At 46.0% G+C, this 20,027-nt stretch overlaps 2 protein-coding genes across 2 annotated transcripts in view; one reads left to right on the top strand and one right to left on the bottom strand.

Annotated features, from left to right (window-relative positions):
- Positions 1-7,159, bottom strand: part of MAP7D3 (MAP7 domain containing 3) — a 57,359-nt gene extending 50,200 nt beyond the window's left edge. The window contains exon 1 of the mRNA XM_058714752.1: positions 7,030-7,159. The gene's annotated coding sequence lies outside the window, so the exon portion shown is untranslated. The remainder of the gene's footprint in view (positions 1-7,029) is intronic.
- The window catches only part of ADGRG4 (adhesion G protein-coupled receptor G4), a 121,869-nt gene that overhangs the window by 2,616 nt on the left and 99,226 nt on the right, over positions 1-20,027 (top strand). Inside the window, exons 3-4 of the mRNA XM_058714761.1 lie at positions 495-602; positions 19,641-19,719. Of these exons, the coding sequence (XP_058570744.1) occupies positions 543-602; positions 19,641-19,719 (139 nt within the window). The 5' untranslated portion in view covers positions 495-542. The remainder of the gene's footprint in view (positions 1-494; positions 603-19,640; positions 19,720-20,027) is intronic.

A 20,027-nucleotide genomic window follows, 5' to 3' on the forward strand; every position in this document is an offset into this window, starting at 1 on the left:
GCGATGACTACTGTACATAAGCAAGAGTCTGTGTTGTTATTACATGCCTGAATTGCTCATGTGAAGGTCATTTTTTTGGACTAGAAAAATGACCGATGATTGTACAATCAATGGGATTGCCAGCTGGTTGATTTCATTCCGGTTAGTTTGGCCGAATACCATTGACCAGAAAACAATCCATCTGACTGGGATCATTTCTAATTGCTCTGACAGAATTGATTGATTGAGGACTTTTTCGCCCATGGAAACAGACTTGTTTTTGTATGGTTTTGATATTTAGGAACTTGGAGCCCTTTCCCTCTATAAATGATTCGAAGGTTCCATTCTGTTTCTTAGATGAGACACACATCTGCCCAAAGGCTGCAAGTTGATAATATGTCACCTATTACTTATATAATTAAATCAGTAAACACTCTGGAGATGACCTTCCTCTTTGTTCCAAGTCCTGCATCATCTTGAGGGTGACTTTCATATCTATATCTCTCTCCATCTAGAACACTCTGACTCCCAGCATCTCCCAGCACTTACAGGGGCCTATTCAGATGAGGAGCCCTAAAGCTGACCCGAAGCTTCATGAGCTGCTTCACCTTTATGGTAAAAAGGTGAGCACCTTTTTAGGAGCACCTATCTTAGTTTGGAGTTGTTAAATCATTAACATGTCTATTTTATTAATATCTTCTTCCCCTAGTAGACTGTGTTCTGTGAGATCAGGGACCATGTCTAACTTTGCCAATCATGAAATCTTTAGTGTTTAGTGTGGTGCCCGAGATGGAATAGGTGCTCGATAAATATCTCTTTGCCTAGCACAGTGCCTGACAGGGTTCAGTGTTGGGCTGAATGGAACAGATAGAAGCCCTACCCTTCCCTCACTTTCTGTAGGCAGAATGCCAACCTCCAAATAGTCAATGTAAGCAAAGCTGTCTGGGATAACTTATGAAAGGAAGGAATGGAGAAGGAAGCAAATGGTTTGCTTAGGGTGGGCCTAGACTGGCTTAGACTGGGAAGCTGGGGGGGTTAGTGTGAGTGGTGCTGGAACTGCCATACTTTAGTGCCTCCCATTCCCCCTCTAAGCCTCATGGGGGATGGGCAGGAGGCTGTGCGTAACAGCAAACTGAAGGGAAAAGGTGCAGGAAATCAGAAAGCAGTCAGCGAACATCATTAGAATGAGCCAGTAATAATCATAATAACAGTCATTTACCACGTTTTAGGCCCCGAGCTCCATACTTTCCCATACATTATCTCATATCTTGCTTATAATGAGTCTGTGAGAGAGATATTATCTCCATTTCATGCTGTGGAAACTAGGACTCACGTTGGTACAGAACTTGGCAGTGTTCCCATGGAAGTCCAAGGCACTCCAACCCTGCTCTTTCTGAGTTCTGAGCCAGAATTCCCTTTCAACCTGTGTACTATTAGCTGGAAGAAGAGTCTAGAAACAGGCAGAGCCTCCTGTGAGTGGGGGTCAAAGCAGCTTCCAGGGTGCACCTTGGTCAGTTGCTAGAGAGCCAGACAGAAGAAGGGATTTATTGGCCACTGGGCAGGGGACCTGTGGGAGCAGGATTTGGCTTGAGCCATGACTAGGTTGGAAGTAGGGTGGGACCAGGAAGGATGAGACCAATGACAATGAAAGGTGAACATCCAGCACCTAGGAGAGCTCCAGGTTCGCTTCTCCTGGGTGGGGCAAAGCTGGACCTGGCAATGCTATTGGCCTTCTCTTTTGCCCACGGAGCTCCCCCAGGTCAAGCCATCTATTCATCGATGTGACTGGGTGGCACGCACTGCCTGGGGCAGCTCACAACACTTGTGAGCTGCGTGTTAAGCAGAGGAGATGTATGCCAGACTTCTAGGTTGTAGCCCAGCTATGTCCCAGAACCCAGACCCTGCCCTGAATTCTTGAGCAGTGGAAACAGCAGTGACAGCTGTGAAAACAAGCAGCCTTGCTCATCTTGGCATTGAGTTATAGAGCACATCACCATTATAGAGGGAATCAGTAACATCTGTCTTTCCTGGCCCTTATTTAACTTATTCTACTTAGGAAGCCTCTCCCTGTTCCCACTCTGTAACTACTGTAAATGATGCAAAAGAGCAGCAAGAGACAGAGGCAGAAAGAGTGAGGGAGAATTAATTTACCACTGGGTGAAATGAAAATGTACTGAAGTGTAATGGAATTTCATTAACTTCGGAAATGATGATGAATGCTGTCCAAATAATTCTTACTAATGCATAATTCACAGCTGAAAATAGAGCCAAACTCTCCTAAAAAGCACATCCATTTATGCCCCCAAATTAATTTGGTGTGTTATTCAGGATGGTTGACAGGATAAAAGATCTACTATGAAATGTAATCATCTATTAAGATTGGGAATCTATGAGTCTTTCTAGTTTAGTAGATGAGGGTAGCTGATAACAAGTGGCATCTTGAGAGGCAGACACCCACAGTCCTCATTCTCATAATTTGAATCTCCCCAAAGACATAATTTCAGACATAACCACGGAGAAGTTAGGATGAGCTTTGAGATCTCCATAGCAACCACGACCCAGTTCATATATATATCCCAAAAGGAAATTAAAATCCCTTTCAACAGATTCAAATGGGGTCAGGAAAAGACCCATACCTTTTCTGACTGGCAATGTTTTTACATTATATGTTTATATAATATATAAATTATATAGATCATATATTATATACATTTACATATAATTAGGTGGAAAGGTTTAAAAATTACTTTCCCATTTTGTGCAATACTGTCTTTCCTATTCCACAAACTCTCAGCGACATTTATCACTTAATGTCTCAAGATATAATAATCCCTTCATTAAAACCCACTTAGGCTTTTTGTATACTCAGGGGAGTGGTAATGGGGGAGAGACCTTTTCACCTTTAGATCTGACACAAACCCCCACTGTGGTTGGCAGAGAGACTCTATTATTAAGTAGGAGGGTAGCTATTGGCTCAGCTTGTACCAATGGGAATATGTAATCAGAGGCCAGTCAACACCCTACAGTGGAGGCATCCTGGCTCTTACCCCTGATTGGTCCCTTCAGCCAATTAGAGAGAACCTTGGTCATACATGTGAATAGTAATGTTAGGGATGACTTCAGGAATCCTCTGAATTCCTTCCCCAGGGTGGATTGTACTGTGTGGAGGTGGAGGTGTCATGGGGGGAGCATTGCCTTCCAAGGCGACCTCTATTTGTCTAAATGGCCAGACCTTATGATTTGAGGTGCTGGGGTGGTAAACAAGCACACTGGCTGCTGATACAGGGGATATGATGCAGGGGGAGGCAGCCCTTGGGAAGAATCCACCAATGGGAAGCCTTAGTTGCAGGACCATCAACACCCAACAATGGAGGCATCATGGCTCCTCCCCACCATGGATCCCTCCGCCACTCAGAGAGTACCCTGTTGCTGACATATGAATAGTGATAATCAGGGATGACAAATGCTACCCGTGCAGGTCTTTTACCAAAGATGAGGTCTAGTTGGTGGAAATGGGACTACTACCTTCCAAGACCACCCCTATTCCTCCTAATGGCTTGACCCTATGATTTGGAAAGCATCTGGTGGCAAGGAGCACATTGGTTGCTGATAGTGTTGGTGACAAAGTAGAAGGGCAGCCAATAGGCCAGCTTCCACCAATGGTAGACCTTAGTTTTCTGGGTCATCAGCACGTCACAAAGGAGGCATCATGGCTCCACACCCCCTCCCCTGTGGTGCCAAGAGCCCCTCAGGGAGCACCTTGTGCTCACCTGTGAATAGTGATGTCAGGGATGACTTCTGCCACCCTGCATTGCCTCCCCTAGAGCAGGATTCAGTGTGTGAGTTCTCTGTGATAGGGGGAACCCTACCTTCCAGGGCCATCCTGACCCTTTAACAGTCCTGCCCTGTACTATGGGTGCTGATGTGACAAGCCAGCACATTGGCTGCTTCTATTGAGGATGTGATTGAGAAGGAGGCAGCCATTGGCCAGCTTCCACCAATGGGAGTCCTTCATTTCCTAGGTCATCAACACATCACAAAGGAGGTATCATGGCTCCTCCCCACCCCTCCCCTTGGGTCCCTGAACCACTCAGGGAGCACTTTGTGCTGACGTGTGCATAGTGCTATCAGGGATGACTTCTGCCACACTGCATTGCTTCCCTAAGAGCAGGATTTAGTGTTTGCGTTTGAAATGTTATAGAGGGAACACTATTTTGAGGGCCATCCAGATTACTCTTAAGTGTCCTCCCCTGTACTATGGGTGCTGAGGTGGGAATCAAGCACATTGGCTGCTTCTGCTGAGGATGTGATTGAGAAGGAGGCAGCCATTGGCCAACTTCCACCAATGGGAGTCCTTCATTTCCTAGGTCATCAACACATCACAAAGGAGGCATCATGGCTCCCCCCTGCCCCATGAGCCACTCAGGGAGCACCTTGTGCTGACGTGTGAATAGTGATGTCAGGGATTTCTGCCACCCTGTATTGCTTCCCCTAGAGTAGGATTTAGTGTGTGAGTTCGAAATGTTATACAGGGAACAATATTTCGAGGGCCATCCAGATTCCTCTTAACTGTCCTGCCCTATAGTATGGGTGCTATGGTGAGAATCAAGCACACTGGGTGCTTCTACTGAGGATGTGATTGAGAAGGAGGCAGCCATTGGCCAACTTCCACCAATGGGAGTCCTTGGTTTCCTAAGTCATCAACACGTCACAAAGGAAGTATCATGGCTCCACCGCCCCCCTCCCCTGTGTGTCCCAGAGCCCCTCAATGAGCACCTTGTGCTGATGTTTGAATAGTGATGTCAGGGATTTCTGCCACCCTGCATTGCCTCCCCTAGAGCAAGATTCAGTGTGTGAGTTCTCTGTGATAGGGTGAACGCTACCTTCTAGGGCCATCCTGAACTCTTAACAGTCCTGCACTGTACTATGGGTGCTGATGTGACAAGCCAGCACATTGGCTGCTTCTACTGAGGATCTGATTAAGAAGGAGGCAGCCATTGGCCAGCTTCCACCAGTGGCAGTCCTTAGTTTTCTTGGTCATCAACACAGCACAAAGGAGGCCCTTGGCTCCTCCCCCATCTTGGGTCCCAGAGGCCCTCAGGGAGCACCTTGTGCTGACGTGTAAATAGTGATGTCAGGAATGACTTCTGCCACCCTGCATTACCTTCCCCAGAGCAGGATTCAGTGTGTGAGTTCGAAATACTATAGGGGGAACACTACTTTCGAGGGCAATCCCTATTCCTCTTAACAGTCCTCCCCTATACTATGGGTGCTGAGGTGGGAATCAAGCACGTTGGCTGCTTCTACTCAGGATGTGATTGAGAAGGAGGCAGCCATTGGCCAGCTTCCACCAATGGGAGTCCTTAGTTTCCTAGGTCATCAACACGTCACAAAGGAGGCATCATAGTTCCACCCCTGCCCCCTCCGCACCCCCCCCCCATGGCTCCGTGAGCCACTCAGGGAGCACTTTGTGCTGATGTGTGAATAGTGATGTCAGGGATGACTTCTGCCACCCTGCATTGCCTCCCCTAGAGCAGGATTCAGTGTGTGAGCTCTCTGTGGTAGGGGGAACCCTACCTTCTAGGGCCATCCCGATCCTCTTAACAGTCCTGCCCTGTACTATGGGTGCTGATGTGACAAGCCAGCACATTGGCTGCTTCTATTGAGGATGTGATTGAGGAGGAGGCAGCCATTGGCCAGCTTCCACCAATGGGAGTCCCTAGTTTTCTAGGTCATCAAGACGTCACAAAGGAGGCATCATGGCTCCTCCCCACCCTTCCCCTTGGGTCCCTGAACCACTCAGGAAGCACTTTGTGCTGATGTGTGCATAGTGCTATCAGGGATGACTTCTGCCACCCTACGTTGCATCCCCCAGAGCAGGATTTAGTATTGGAGTTCGAAATGTTTTACAAAGAACACTATTTCGAGGGCCATCCAGACTCCTCTTAATCGTCCTCCCCTATACTGTGGGTGCCGAGGTGGGAATCAAGCACATTGGCTCTTGTACCGAGGATGTGTTAAGAAGGAGGCAGCCATTGGCCAGCTTCCACCAATGGGAGTCCTTAGTTTGTTAGGTCATCAATGCCTCACAGTGAAAGCATCATGGCTCCTTCCTCCCATGGGTTCCTGATCCACTCTGAGAATACCTTGTGCTGACACATGAATGTAATGTCGGGGAACGTATCTCTGCCTCTGAAAGCCTTCCCTGGTGGCACAGGTGCAAATAAAAAGGGCCATTATTAACTAGGAGCTTCCTGAAGTGTTTCTTGCCCTGGTACCTCCGTGTAGTGTCCTTTTTCCTATTCTGTGGTGTCACAGACTTCTTACATCACAGTAACCAGGTAACCCTTGTTAAAGACACTTATCTCTGTTTGTTCCCATACCTAGGGATTTAGATGTAGTCACATTGAGATGCATCACTTACCTTATTATTCAACACATTTTCTAAGGCATATCTCAGCTTTTCACACTTTACGGCCTGTGTAAACTGCTGAGCCTTTGCAATGGAGCCCAGTCCTGCTCCTTTGGGGGCGTTCAGAACCCCATGTGGCTTGCTAAGTCCCCTCCAGCCCCATTCAATCCCCAAGGCTCCTCCCCACCATGTGTGCTCTAGGCACAAATGTATCAGTGCTCACCCTGGCCCGAAATATTGTTAGTTCATCCCCCCTCATACAAGTGCTACTTTCCCTTCCAAGCCCAGGCCCACTGTCTCGTTTGAAACCCTCTCTCCCCTAGTTTAAATGCTCCCTTTTGCTGCTGGTTTGTCCTGAGACCCAGTGTCAGAACTGGATCTTTACCTGGCTTCTGGACTAGCTTAACTGCTCAGTACCCTTATCCGTTGGCCCTCTATGTATTTCTTTAAGATTCTTTTAGATTACTATATTGAATGAGTCCTTGTAAGCTATCTCCAGTTCATTTTGGAACAAATAGGCTAAATGAATAAAGAGATAGTAAAGAAATAGTCTTCTTCAGAGAGTTTCACCTCTAAGCCCTAGCTCGGTGATCACTCTTACTTGTTCTGTGTGTCTCATCCACCCCACCTCCCATTACCTTGTTCTTCTGACCGGACTGCTTGCGTGGTGGGTGAATGGACGTTGGTAATTCTCTGGATCGGAGCCTCGCCACGAAGGTGGGTTTCCGATGTCTTCATCTAGGCTCTTCTCTGGTGTCTGAGCTGTCCCAGGTGGTAAGCCTGTATGTATACCCAGGCCCCACCCAGACTGCCCTATTGTGTGCTCATCAACCCACTATGACCCGGCCTGAAGTATGACATAGGTAGACCAGGACTAGGTGATACATGAATATATTTCAATGATCAAATATTTTTCAAGGTAGAAGAAACATATTTATGTATAAGCACAAAGACCTACATAACAACGTTATCACAAAATTGTTCAGAGTTCTAGATTCACAATCCCACCTCTCCTTTTGTTCATAAAAAGCATGACCAGGCCCCCCGGGGTCCTGCTTTACGAGCTCCTCCTCCGAGACCCTTATCAGAGGCCCATTGCTTATTTCGGTCTTTCGTCAGACCCAGCAGCCACGCCTGCTTTAACATCCCCCTGGTTTAAGAGCTGTAACAGCAGCAGGTAAACATGTGGAAACTTCAGCGAGGCTAGTTCTAACTAAATTTCAGAGCTCTTCATGCTTTGTATTAAAAAAAAAAAAAATGCTCACCACCTTTTAGCTTGTTACCTACCTCTCGTAAGGTTGCTGCAACGCTATGAACCCGGCCTCCTTCCTTTGCCTGAGAAAGGAAACCCCATAACTGTTGGCTTCTGTTAAACAAGCAAACAAAAAACAACAGCAAGCACCTATCCATACGCTGCACAGACCTTGTAGAGACTCCCTTGAGGAACGCTGATTCAACTACGTTTGTTAATTGTTCATCCGTGAGAAACAAAAACCCAAACTGACAAGCTGGATATGCTCTCACAGGCTTAAATTTACTCTTAAAATAGAAACTTATCACAGAAATTAAATCAGCTCAGATGGCCTCATTGGTCATCTGTGCCTAGATTTACCAAATGCCAAAAGATAAAGGTGTCAAAACGTGCCGTACCAGCTAACAGCACCATCTTGGTTAAACTGTCAAGTGGGTCATTGACACGACCCAAAGCCTGGAGGGCCCTTTGAACACCTCCAAATAGGCTTTATACAAATGTCTCCTCAATGGGCTATAAATATGCCCGGTTATTGTTTGTTTTCAGGGTGGGTTAAAGCGTTTCCTCTCAGAGAGTGCAGCCCTGTATTAGTGGGCTAGGGCTGCTGTGATGGAGTATGACAGACTGGGTAGCTTGGATGACAGAAATGGGTTGGTCTCATGGCTGTAGAGGCAAGACGTCCAAAATCAAGATGAAGGCAGGGTTGGTTTCTTCTTCTTTACTTACTTATTGATTGATTGATTGATTGATTGATTGATTTAAGAAAGCTCTACGCCCAACATGGGGCTCGAACCCACCACCCTGAGATCAAGGGTGTCGGGCTCTACTCACTGAGGCAGCCTGGTACCCCAGGTTGCTTTCTTCTGAAGCTGTAAGGGAAGGGTCTGTTCCAGGCCTCTCTCCTTGACTTGTAGATGGCTGCCTTTCCCTGTGTTTCTTCGCATTAGTTTCCCTGTCTGTGTCTGAATTTCTCCTTTTTGTAAGGACACTATAGTCATATTGGATTAGGGCCTACCCTGATGACCTCATCTTAACTGAACCAATTATATCTGCAAAGGTCCTGTCTCCAAAGAAAATCACATTCTGAGGTCCTGGGGGTGAGGACTTCAACATATGAATTTTGGGGGCACACGATTCAACACATAACAGGCCCTAAATGTGGCAAAAATACAATCTTGATTTCATTTTTTTTCCCAGTCTGGGGCATTCCAACTTATCTCTCTAGCGACAGAGAAACTCATTTACCAGCACTGTTATTAAGGAGCTCTGTAAACGTCTCTCTTTTACCCAGAACACTGTCCTTATCATCCAGAGTCCTCATGAAAAGTAAAGAGAATAAATGGAACTCCGATTGTATAACTAACAAAGCTCTCAGAAACCTTAAAACTTTCTATAGCTTAAAGTATTACCGCTAGCTTTCATGTCTATAAGGTCAACCCCTCTCAGTATGGCGAGTTATCTCATGAATTAGTAAGGATTAATGAGGGGGTGCCCTGGTGGCTCAGTCGGTTAAGCATCTGACTGTTGGTTTCAGCTCAGGTCACGATCTCAAGGTTCGTGAGTTTGAGCCCCGTGTCAGGCTCTCCGCTGACTGTGGAGCCTGCTTGGGATCCTGTCTCTCCCTCTCTCTCTCTGCTCCTTCCCCGCCTGCTCGCTATCTCAAAAATAAATAAATAAACTTTAAAAAGTGATTAGTGAAATAATAAGCCCTAAGTGTTTGAGAAATTCACCCCTTGCCACCACCCGCCCCCCAGCCTTAGATTCTACCCTTATTATAAGCAGGTATGATTAGCTCATGCGAGACATTCATACCATCCCTCCGGCTTTATCGCCAACAGGTGCAAGCCACATTTCCAAATATCTACCCAAACAGCCTCTGCATGCTCTGCAAGCTGGGTATTTTGTCTTCTGGAAAAGGCTGGAGAAAAACTGCTCTTGAGCCTTCACAGAAGGGACCTTATCGGCTACCGTTAACAGCTGTCATAGCAGTAGAGCTCCGAGGTATTGATCCCTGAGTTCATGATTTCCACCTTAAAAGATGTATGTCACTTCATCCTGATTCGCAGACATCCATTCCACCTGGAGATCGTAAGCCTGGGATTCTTAGGAATCCTCCAGAAGCTGCTGACTTCAGAGGTGGGCAGCTTCTGCCCAAGACGACAGAACAAGATTAATTTTCTGATTCTTCAGCACTCATTTTGTTCCTTCATTCTTCTACGCGTCTTGCTTATTATTCTATTTTGATGCCCTCTAGAACACTAATGTGACATCCCTCGTCTCCATCCGATTATTTTTGCCTCCTCAGGTCTCCTTCTACCTCTTAAGAAAAACACCAAAACGGGGCGCCTGGGTGGCGCAGTCGGTTAAGCGTCCGACTTCAGCCAGGTCACGATCTCGCGGTCCGTGAGTTCGAGCCCCGCGTCAGGCTCTGGGCTGATGGCTCGGAGCCTGGAGCCTGCTTCCGATTCTGTGTCTCCCTCTCTCTCTGCCCCTCCCCCGTTCATGCTCTGTCTCTCTCTGTCCCAAAAATAAATAAAAAACGTTGAAAAAAAAATTAAAAAAAAAAAAAAAGAAAAGAAAAACACCAAACCCTCTTATGTGTTTTTTTCTGTAACCACTGCCCTGAATTGAACTGACTGCTGGCTCTGTTACCCCCTACCTATCCCTGCTGACAAAAATTGAATAGCTGTTCTTTTCAACACCTCAGGAGGTAGATTCCCTTTTACAGGTCCCTTCTGGTACTTGTTTCCTTCCCAGTGTTAACCCCGACCGGCAGTCTTATAAAAATTGGACCTTGGCCTTACATCAACAAAATGCTGCTGCTGAAGCCCTTATCAGCAAGTCCTAGTCGATCAAGAGTGGGCCCTGATATTGAGGATCTTCTGGTTGCAGTGGTCTGTCCTCTTCAACCTGCTTTGCACAGACTGTTTAACTCCACTAAAGGGACTTGTCTATCTCGAGACACACAGATTGGCTTATTCCTATAGTGGTAAATAATAGTTTTATTGCTAATATAATCTGTGCTTCACTAGAGTACTACTTCTTATGCAGTTATCAGCCTTATACCTTGAGAAAGACACCCAGAAGCCTCCCAAACGAGGCAAAGATAGGTTATTCAAGAGAACTCGCAAGAGGGATAATTGATTCCCTTGTTACGCCTACACGTGGAGCTGCAGTTCCATAATGGGGGTAACGCAGCCAGACAGGTGGCCCCAAACTTGTCTCTGCCACTAGTAGAAGTCATAGATGACACACTTCTGCTCTGGAAGCCCAACAAAGTCGTCTAGATTCATTAGCTAGTGTTGTCACAGACAGTTGCCTAGCCCTTGATTTCCTCCTAGCCAGCCAAGGGAGAGTTTGTGCTACAGCAAATATTACTTGTTACACTTATGTCAATAATACAGAGCAAGCAGAAGAGTTTGCGACTAAGCTAAAGGAAAAAGCCACCTGCTTGTCTAGAACAGACTTGATTGGATCCTGGGACATGATTTTGTTCGCTGGGTTTCATGGTCTAGGCCCCTGACTTTAAGACCTGCTACTGATACTTGTTTCTGGTAATGGCTTGTGTTACATTGGCCGATGCAAACCTCCCCGTCTTTCTATATTGACCTCTTCCTGTGCGGTCACTTGCAGCAAGCAGGAGGGACTAACCCCCGCCCAGCTACAGACTGTGTTTTCTAAACAACCATCTTGATGGGTAGTAGGGAAATCTGGGTATCATGGAGTAATGTCCTGTAGCTGGACTTCATGTGTCCTTGGCCAAAAGAGAAAGAAAGGAAGCGGCCCCTGTCACCCAGGAAGTGGTCTGAGGCTCGCAGCTGAGCCGGAGTACAAGCTGGCTTGGTACCCACAGGTAGACTCTGTTATTCTCCTGTTGGGCATGAACAATCTTACAGAACATCAGTGTTTGCCAAGGTTACTCTAAGACCAGGATGAGTAAGATCGAAGAAGCCTGCTTCATAATTTTGTCTAAGTGCAGACAAAACCAAGATCACGGTGCAACCCACAAAATGCCAAACATCTCCCTCTCCTGGCTACTGTGAGTGACTGCTGCCTCTCTATGAATCACAGTACCGGTGTCTCTCCTCATCCTCAGTTCTGCTTTCCACAGTTTGTTACCCATGGTCAACTACAGTCTAGAGGCACGTGATCCCTCCTGACGAATCCTGACAAGATCAGTAGCCCCCAACACCGGGTAGCAACGCCTACATCGTTTACCTCACTGCGTCTCATCACTAGGCATTTAATTATCTCACGTCATCACAAGAAGAAGGGTGAGGGGCCCCTGGGTGGCTCAGTCGGTCGAACGTCCGCCTCCTGATTGCAGCTCAGGTCATGATCTCACGGTATGCGGGTTTGAGCCCCGCATCGGACTCTGTGCTGGCAGCACGGAACCTGCTCGGGATTCTCTCTCTCTTCCCCTCTCTCTGCTCCTCCCCCACTTGTGCTCGCTCGCTCTCTCAAAACAAAGAAATAAACATTTCTAAAAAAAAAATATAAAAGATTTGGTGGCCACTTAGGGAAAGGGTATAGTCTTACAGATGCCCCCAAACTCAACTGAGTTGTATCTTTTCGTTAACTAAGCCTGTCTCCCACTTCCCTGTGCCCCAGGCTCCTTTGAATTCTGGCCTACCTATATCCCCGGGGTGGTCTGAGCAAGCCTCGGCTCTCCTGGAAACCCTACTACCACTGTTAAGTCCCAAGGATTCCAGCACTGGGCCTCCACTTACATCAACTTGTATCAAGGACCAATCATTACCCTTGATACATTAGGACACAAAGAACCTGAAAAGGGGACTTTTATCTCTCCTAGGAGTCCAGAAAGGTGGCTGAAGGAGAGTAACGCTGGTGCCACAATGGCCTGAATGATAATTTCTACCCAGGATGGATGCAAGGAGAAGGGATGGCTCAGGGAAGACTTCCCAGAAGAAAAACATAGCTGTGTTGACTCTTGAAGGACAAGTAGGAAATTTTTAGGTGGCCAAGGGGTGCAGGAGGGACAGGCTGCGAAAAGAATATTCTAGGCACAGGGTGCCTGGGTGGCTCAGCCAGTTAAGCATCTGACTCTTGATTTCAGCTCAGGTCATGAGTTCAAGCCCCGCATCAGGCTGTGAGCTGATGGCGTGGAGCTTGCTTGGGATTCTCTCTCTCTCCCTCTGTCTCTGCCCCTCCCTCTCTCTCTCTCCCTCTATATCTGCCCCTCCCCTGCTCATGCTTTCTCTCTCTCTCTTTCAAAATTAAAAAACCAAACATTAAAAAAAGAATCCTCTAAGGGCCCCTCGGTGGCTCAGTCAGTTGAGCATCTGACTTCGGCTCAGGTCATGATCTCACGGTTTGTGGGTTCGAGCTCCAAGTCCATCTCTGTGCTGACAGCTCAGAACCTGGAGCCTGCTTCCGATTCTGTGTCTCCCTCCCCCCCCAAATACATAAATAAACATCGAAAACAGAATATTCCAAGCAAAAGGAACAACATTCACTAAAGCACAGAAGAATAAAAGAGAATGGAATATTTGGGGGAACTGTAGAAATTTCGCTATGGGCAAAGTGTAGGATTTGAGGAAGGAGAGCAGTGGGGGATGGACCAGGCTAGAGAAGGGCTTTCTTTGCAATGCCATGTTTTGTTTTGTTTTGTTTTTTAATTGCGGTACGGTCAATAGAATTCAAAGGAACCAAAGTTTGTATGTCAAAATCCTAACCCTCAGTGTGATGGTACTTGGAGGTGAGGCCTTTGGGAGATCACTAGAGTGAAGCTTTCCTGCGTGGGATTAGGAGAGCTTATAAAACAGATCCCCGAGGCCTTCCTCATTCCTCCTGCCATGGAAGGAGAAGTTGGCCATCTATGAACCATAAGGTGGGCCGTCACCAGACATTGAACTGGCCGGTGTCTTCATCTTGGACTTCCCAGTTTCTCGAACTGTGATAAACAAATGTCTGTTGTTTATAAGTCACCCAGTCTGTGGTATTTTGTTACAGCAGCCCCAAAAGAAGGAAGGACGGGATATTTACAGACTCTAAGCATTTTTCCATACATCACTTACGAATTACAAGTGGAGAAATTATAAGTTTCCAGTGGAGGAAACTGGCAAATGCCATCTTAATCAAGTTATCAAAGTTAACATTCTCAATAATGGGACAGAGTGACATCCTGTGTGTCCTGATGGGATGTCCCTCGGACACAACAGCACTTCTGTGCTATTCCTGCCAAAGATACGTAGCCTGAACTCTGAGGAAAGATTAGACAAACCCAAATTGAAGGATATTCAGTAAAATAGCAGGCGCATACACTTCAAAAAAATGTCAATGTAATGAAAGTCAACGTAAGGCTGAGGAATCTTTCCAGATTAAAGGAGACTAAAAAATAATGGCAGCGAAAGCAGCTTGTCATCCTAGATTGCTCCCGGATCAGAGGGGGAGACCATGAAAGATGGCATTAGTGAGACGGTTGGCTAAATGTGAACGTGGACCATATAGGAGGTAGTATTACCTCAAGGTAAATTGCCCAATTTTGATAATTATACCGTGGTTATGTAAGAAGCTATTCTTGCTCTCAGGAAAATGCCAGCTGAGGTGTTCAGGGTAAAGGGGCACCATGGCTGCAATTTACTCTTAAGTATTTCAGAAATAAACGTAAAAAGGGATGTGGCAAATGTGGCAAAATGTTAACAACCGATTTTTCTGACAACTCTTCTGCTAGGTTGATGTTATTTTGAAGTCACAAGTTTTGAAACACTCTGCACGGGTTGCCTCCCCATTTCTCCAGGGTAAAGCCAAAGTTCTGGAAATGACCCACCAGAGCGTGTGTGATTTGGCCCTCCATTATGTCTCTTGCTTCTTTGCTCTTTGTTGTCCCCTTGGCTTGCTCTGCTCCTGGCACGCTGACCACAGCGCTGTTGCTGGAACACCTGCACGTCAACTTTGTGAGGAGGGACAGGTTATCTGTTTGGGTCACTGCTGAAGCCCCAGCGTCTTACAACCGCCAAGCGTTCTTGACTAAACGAATACTGTTGAGCTTGAAAAGCAAGGTGCAGAAGAACAGCGAATAAGAGCCAATACTTATAAATTTATTATGTACCATGCAGTGCTCTAAGTGCTTTACAGATATTATCTCATCTATACCATAAAAACACTAGACATGGACACCATCGTCATCGTCATCATCACCATGTTGCCCACACATGTGGCAAGCGTACGAAGGTAGGGTGGGAATAAGAGCCAGCAGGGAGTCAGCTGGATGGTAGCGTGTAAGGTGGCAAGCGGACCTAATCAAAGCTGTACTTGAAAATCTCTTAGCAAGTCCCCAACACAGATGATTTCTTCCCCGAGCATCGGATCCTTTCACTGTGTCTACAGTTGAGACCTGAACTCAATAGCTGGTTTGTGGGTGGGGGCCGTGTTGTATGGAAATTTCCAGAGAAATTTCCAGTTGAGAAGTTGGCCTGGTGGGATGCTCACCCCAGGAAGGGAACAGGGGATGATGACAATGGGGACCTTCACCGGAGTAAAGGTCTCTTCTAGTGACAGAAACAGGGACAGAGTCTCATAAGCTCAGCCATCTCTCTCTGTGGGAAGACAAGTAAATCAGTAAAGCCATATGAGCTGTCTAGACCTTTGAGTTTCTGGGTATGGATGGCTCATCACATCTTGTGACAGCCTTTTCTGGTGTTTATCAACTCCTATCAGCAGTAACTAGTTCTTTATGTTTAACTCACACCTCCCACTGCAATTTCAGTCCGTTTCCTATTTCTCTCTGTACATTCAGAGAACAGATCCTCAACTTTCTCCTTCTAATCTTCCAGAGGATGGAAGATACCCACTGAAAGCCTCCCTCCTCAGGTGACGTTTTTTTTTCTCAACCAAAGGGCTCCAGCCTCTTCATTTTTCTGCACGTTTCATTTTCCAGTCAATCATTTCAGTTGCACTACATCAGATTTTTTTTTTTCAGTGAGCTCTACTCCCAACATGCAGCTCGAATTCACAACCCCAAGATCAAGAGTCGCATGCTCTACTGACTGAGCCAGCCAGGTGCCCTGCACCATGTTGGATTTAAAAAATAAATAAATAAACATAGTATTTTTTTTTTTTGAAAAAGTAACACTTGCAAATGATGAAAATTTGAACAGAAGAAAAGCATATCCAGAGAAATGTAAGTTTCTCTCCCATCCAAGACCTCTCAGTCTCCTTTTCTAGAATCAACCCTTCTCACCAGGGTCTCCTTCTGGAGAATTTTTTTAAGTCTATTAATTTATCTTGAGAGAGAGAGAGCAAGCAAGTGGTGGAGGAGCAGAGAGAGAATCCCGTGCAGGCTCCATGCTGCCAGAGCAGAGCCCGACATAGGGCTCAGCCCCACGAACCTCGAGATCACATCCTGAGCCACAATCCAGACTTGGACGCTCAACCGACTGAGCCACCCAGGCACCCCCAGAGAATTTTCTTACCATATCCAAGTACATAAGAATAAGTTTTCCTCTAAATTCTTTTTCAGTTTCAACAAATGTGCACGAAGCATCTACTAAGTGCCGGGCGCTGTGCCAACTCCTGGGGCAGGGCACGAGGAGAACAGAGATGTGACTCCCTGTCCCCCAGTAAGCACACGCTTGAGTAGGGGAGAAAGGCATAGTCACGCATTCAGTTATTTATCACATATTGAATGAGCGCTCTCTATGTGCCAGGCAGTGTGTGAGCCACTGAGTAACACGGAGTTACTGTCCTTCCAGAGCTCATCGGGCTATGGGGGTAGGGGGGAGGCAGACCAATGAGCGGGCCTGAAGTGAAAGAGAAATCAGTGCCAAGGAAGTGCTAAGATGACACTTGACAATTGCCCCACGCTCCCTTGTAAGCTGTGTGGACCATGTGGGGAGCAGGCCACAAAAGCTTAGCCTTGTGCGCGGTGCGAAGAGAAGACAGTGGCATTCTAGGTAGGAGCAGGGGCACCGGGATCCCTGCCAGGCTCTGGGCTAAGCCCTTTGCACCGAATGTCCTATGTAATCTTCACAGGGATATGAGGTGAGTGGTATTAGCCACCTTTTACAAATGAGGACACTTTTTGGCTCCAGAGATGTTAAGAACCTGGCTGTCTGTCACACAACTGAGAATCAAACACTAATCTATCTTTCAGGAAAGCCTGGGCTCTCTCTCATCCGCCGTACCACGAACAGTTTCTGGGCTTGGGGGTGAGTGACGGATAATTCTGATACACTGCCTCCTTCCCCGTTCCCCTGCGGAGAGCCACTGGCCTGAAGATAGCAGGTTGACTCAGTCTGTTAGCAAACTGAATTTTTCCATTTAAGGTGTGAGAGGGAGAGGACCGTGCATTGGCCTGGGAACCAGGAGCCCTCCATCGTCGTAACTCCTGCTCTGCCTCTCATCATCCCTATGACTTTGAGCAAGTCATTGTGTCATTGTACCCTCTGAACTTAGGGCCCTGACCTTGGAAGTGCAGAGCCTGGCGGGGATCATCCCTGGAGGCTTGATGGGATTTGCTGGTATTTCCGGCTGTAATGACACCTTCTGGAGCACAAAACTACACCCCTCTCTTGAGAAGGCCACAAAACCAGTTCTGTACATCTCTTTTCAAAGCACTTTGAAGAATGGATCTGTGGTGAGGGTAAAAAGCTGGCCCGTCGTCCTGACGGGGTGAGATGTGAACATGTTAATCCTTGCCTGGCCTCTGATTTCTGCTCACCGGTCTGAACACCATCCCCCACCCCCAAGTTCTCAATAAAGTGAAATGAGCCTTAGTTAAGTGAGCAAATACCGGTTTAATATATCCAACTTAATTAAAGTGATAATCAACTAGCAACTGAAGATAATCCTTGGTGAGCACTGGGAAAGGGCCCTCGCATTAATGGGTAATTGCAGGTATGTAATAACCTGAGAACTTTGCTCGGGCTGATTTCATGCTTGGGAAAGCAGCCCCATGACGTACTGCAAGCCACAGAAAGAGGATCTGCCCTGGTCAGTAAGCCCCATAAAGCTAAGAGCAGAGAGGCTGAGTTGATCTAGAAAGAAAAAAAAAAAGGTGACTGAGGCATGGCCAGCAGATAATGAGCCTTCGTGCATTTTGCTCTTTCCATTTCACATCAAACGTAGGGATTTGGAGACCAGATCTGGTCATTCGTGAAGCAAATTCTCCTTCTGGACCCCACAGTGACACGGGGTGGGAAGTTGGAGGAATCCAGCTCTCAGGTAAGCGTCTTTCTTCCTTTCTTCCACCCTCCCTTCCTTCTGCCCTACCTCCCTCTTTCCTTCCTTCTCTCCCTCCTTTCTTCCTGCCTTTAAATTTCTTTTAAATGATGAAAAGAACATCTATTAAGCACAAAAGAACCACACTGCACGTAATTGTAAGAGGCATAAAACACAGGTCCTTAATCTCTACCCTCTCTCTCTTTCTCTCTTTCTCTTCTTTTCCTCCTTCCCATCTTTCTTTCCATTTTGTAAAATTATACGAGACAGGCAGGCTCAGTATAAAATACTCAAACAGTACAGAATGGTATTAGGCATAGAGGAAACCTACTTAGTATCCATTCTTCCTTCCTATCTTGTCTTCTTCCTCTCTCCCTCCCTCCCTTCCTGTCTCCTTTCCTTCAATTGTAAAAATTACATAGGTAATGTATGATGATCGTAGAAAAGCCGAGCAGCACAGAATTGCATTGTATATAAAGGAAAGTCCTCAGGGCCCATCCCGTATCCCCACCCACCTTTTCATACCTGACAGACAGAGAGACTTACCTGACTCCTTTTAATGGCTGCATAGTATTCTGTACTGTGTCCCATGATTTATTTATTGGGTGCCAGGTAAGTTTCTGAAACATACACTGGAATTGTTATAAAAGTTTAGAGGAAATGCAAGAAAGATATAAATTGGATTGTTTGCTACTGAAAATTCCATTTTATAGATAGCAATCACATCCATTTCTATAGCACTTTATACTTTGAAAATTGCCTTTGAAATATCACCTTATTTGATCCTCTTGTATAGCAGCTCTGGGAAATAGGCAGATTATTATCTCCATTTTTACAGATAAGGAAACTGAGGCCCAGGGAAATGAAGGAACAGAAATACGGGCCCACAGCTAGTTATGGATTCTCAGTCTGGTCCTCCTTACAGCGCTGTGAATTTAAGCTGCATTTCATCTCACAAGTCGTAAGAGATTTAGACATTCCCCCACTTCTAAGTTTGTGGTGTAGAAAATCCATCCAAGTCATACAAATTCCCTTCTTATTCGCACTTAGAAGGGGAAAGAAATACAATATGTTGCATTATCCTATAGGAAAAGAAATGTTTAAATCTGTAAGTCATTCAGAAGTTCATTTTATTTAAAATCAGAAAAGGCCCATCAGCACCCTACTGCCAAACTTCTGTAATATGTTCTGTAAGGTTTGTAGTTTTAACACTGTTTTGGCTGGAGAAGGGGGCTTTCCAGGGTATTCCCCAAATAAGCAGCTTTAATTACACTTTTTTTTTTTTTTAAGGAGAAAAGCTGGGTGAATGAAGGAGGTGATCAGGTCTCTCTAAACAGATCTGTTCTAAAAATAGAAATGATTTCAGGAGTTACCTTGGCCATTTCTTCCAAATGTTTCGGATCGTTACAATTGCAAGTCGTTGGGTTGAAGATGTGTGCATTAAGGTTGAGTGCAGCCCCATTTTGTAATTAACGCATTCGATGTGTGTCTTCCCCTCTGGGCTAACTTGTCTTCCCAGCACCGTTATTCCCAGCGTGTAACACAGGCTCTGGCACATGTAGGCACTCGGTACAATTTGTTGGAAGGATATGCAAATAAACCAATCAGTGAGGTTTCAGCCAGGCTGCATAACTCAGGCAAGCGTCTATACTGCGGCTGGCAGACATGGCTTTAAGCAATAGGAAAAAGCCTTGCATTGGACGGGAGGGAGAAGTATGGTCACATACACTTGGAAATAAACCTTTTTTTTTTTTTTGGAAATAAACCTTTTGTTCTGAATCTCAGCTGGGCATATTTCTGACTTTTTGAACACAGGTTTACACAATGAAAGAACACATCATATGTCAGAAGTTTTATGGATTGATTCTCATGTTGAGCGGTACCTTTCTCTCAGGTAAGAAAATGTACTTTTGTGATTTCTTTCAATGTCTTATATACAGTAGGTGAAATGAACCATTTGCAAAGTTGTGGGGCTGCCTCTCAACGGCTTCCTTTGGGTCAATATGGCTGCAGGACAAGTTGAAACTTCAGTAAATGCATCCATTCACTCAGGATTGTGTAAGACTGATAGAAAACTGGCTTCAAGTACCCAGTAGTTTGGATGATTGTCTTTGACATTTCATTTTCTTTTTTTTCCTAAATAAAGTAGCCTCCACACCCAACATGGGGCTTGAACTCACAACTCTGAGGTCAAAAGTTGTG

This window comes from Neofelis nebulosa, chromosome X (genome assembly GCF_028018385.1).
Source record: "Neofelis nebulosa isolate mNeoNeb1 chromosome X, mNeoNeb1.pri, whole genome shotgun sequence".
NCBI classification, from domain to species: Eukaryota; Metazoa; Chordata; class Mammalia; order Carnivora; family Felidae; genus Neofelis; species Neofelis nebulosa.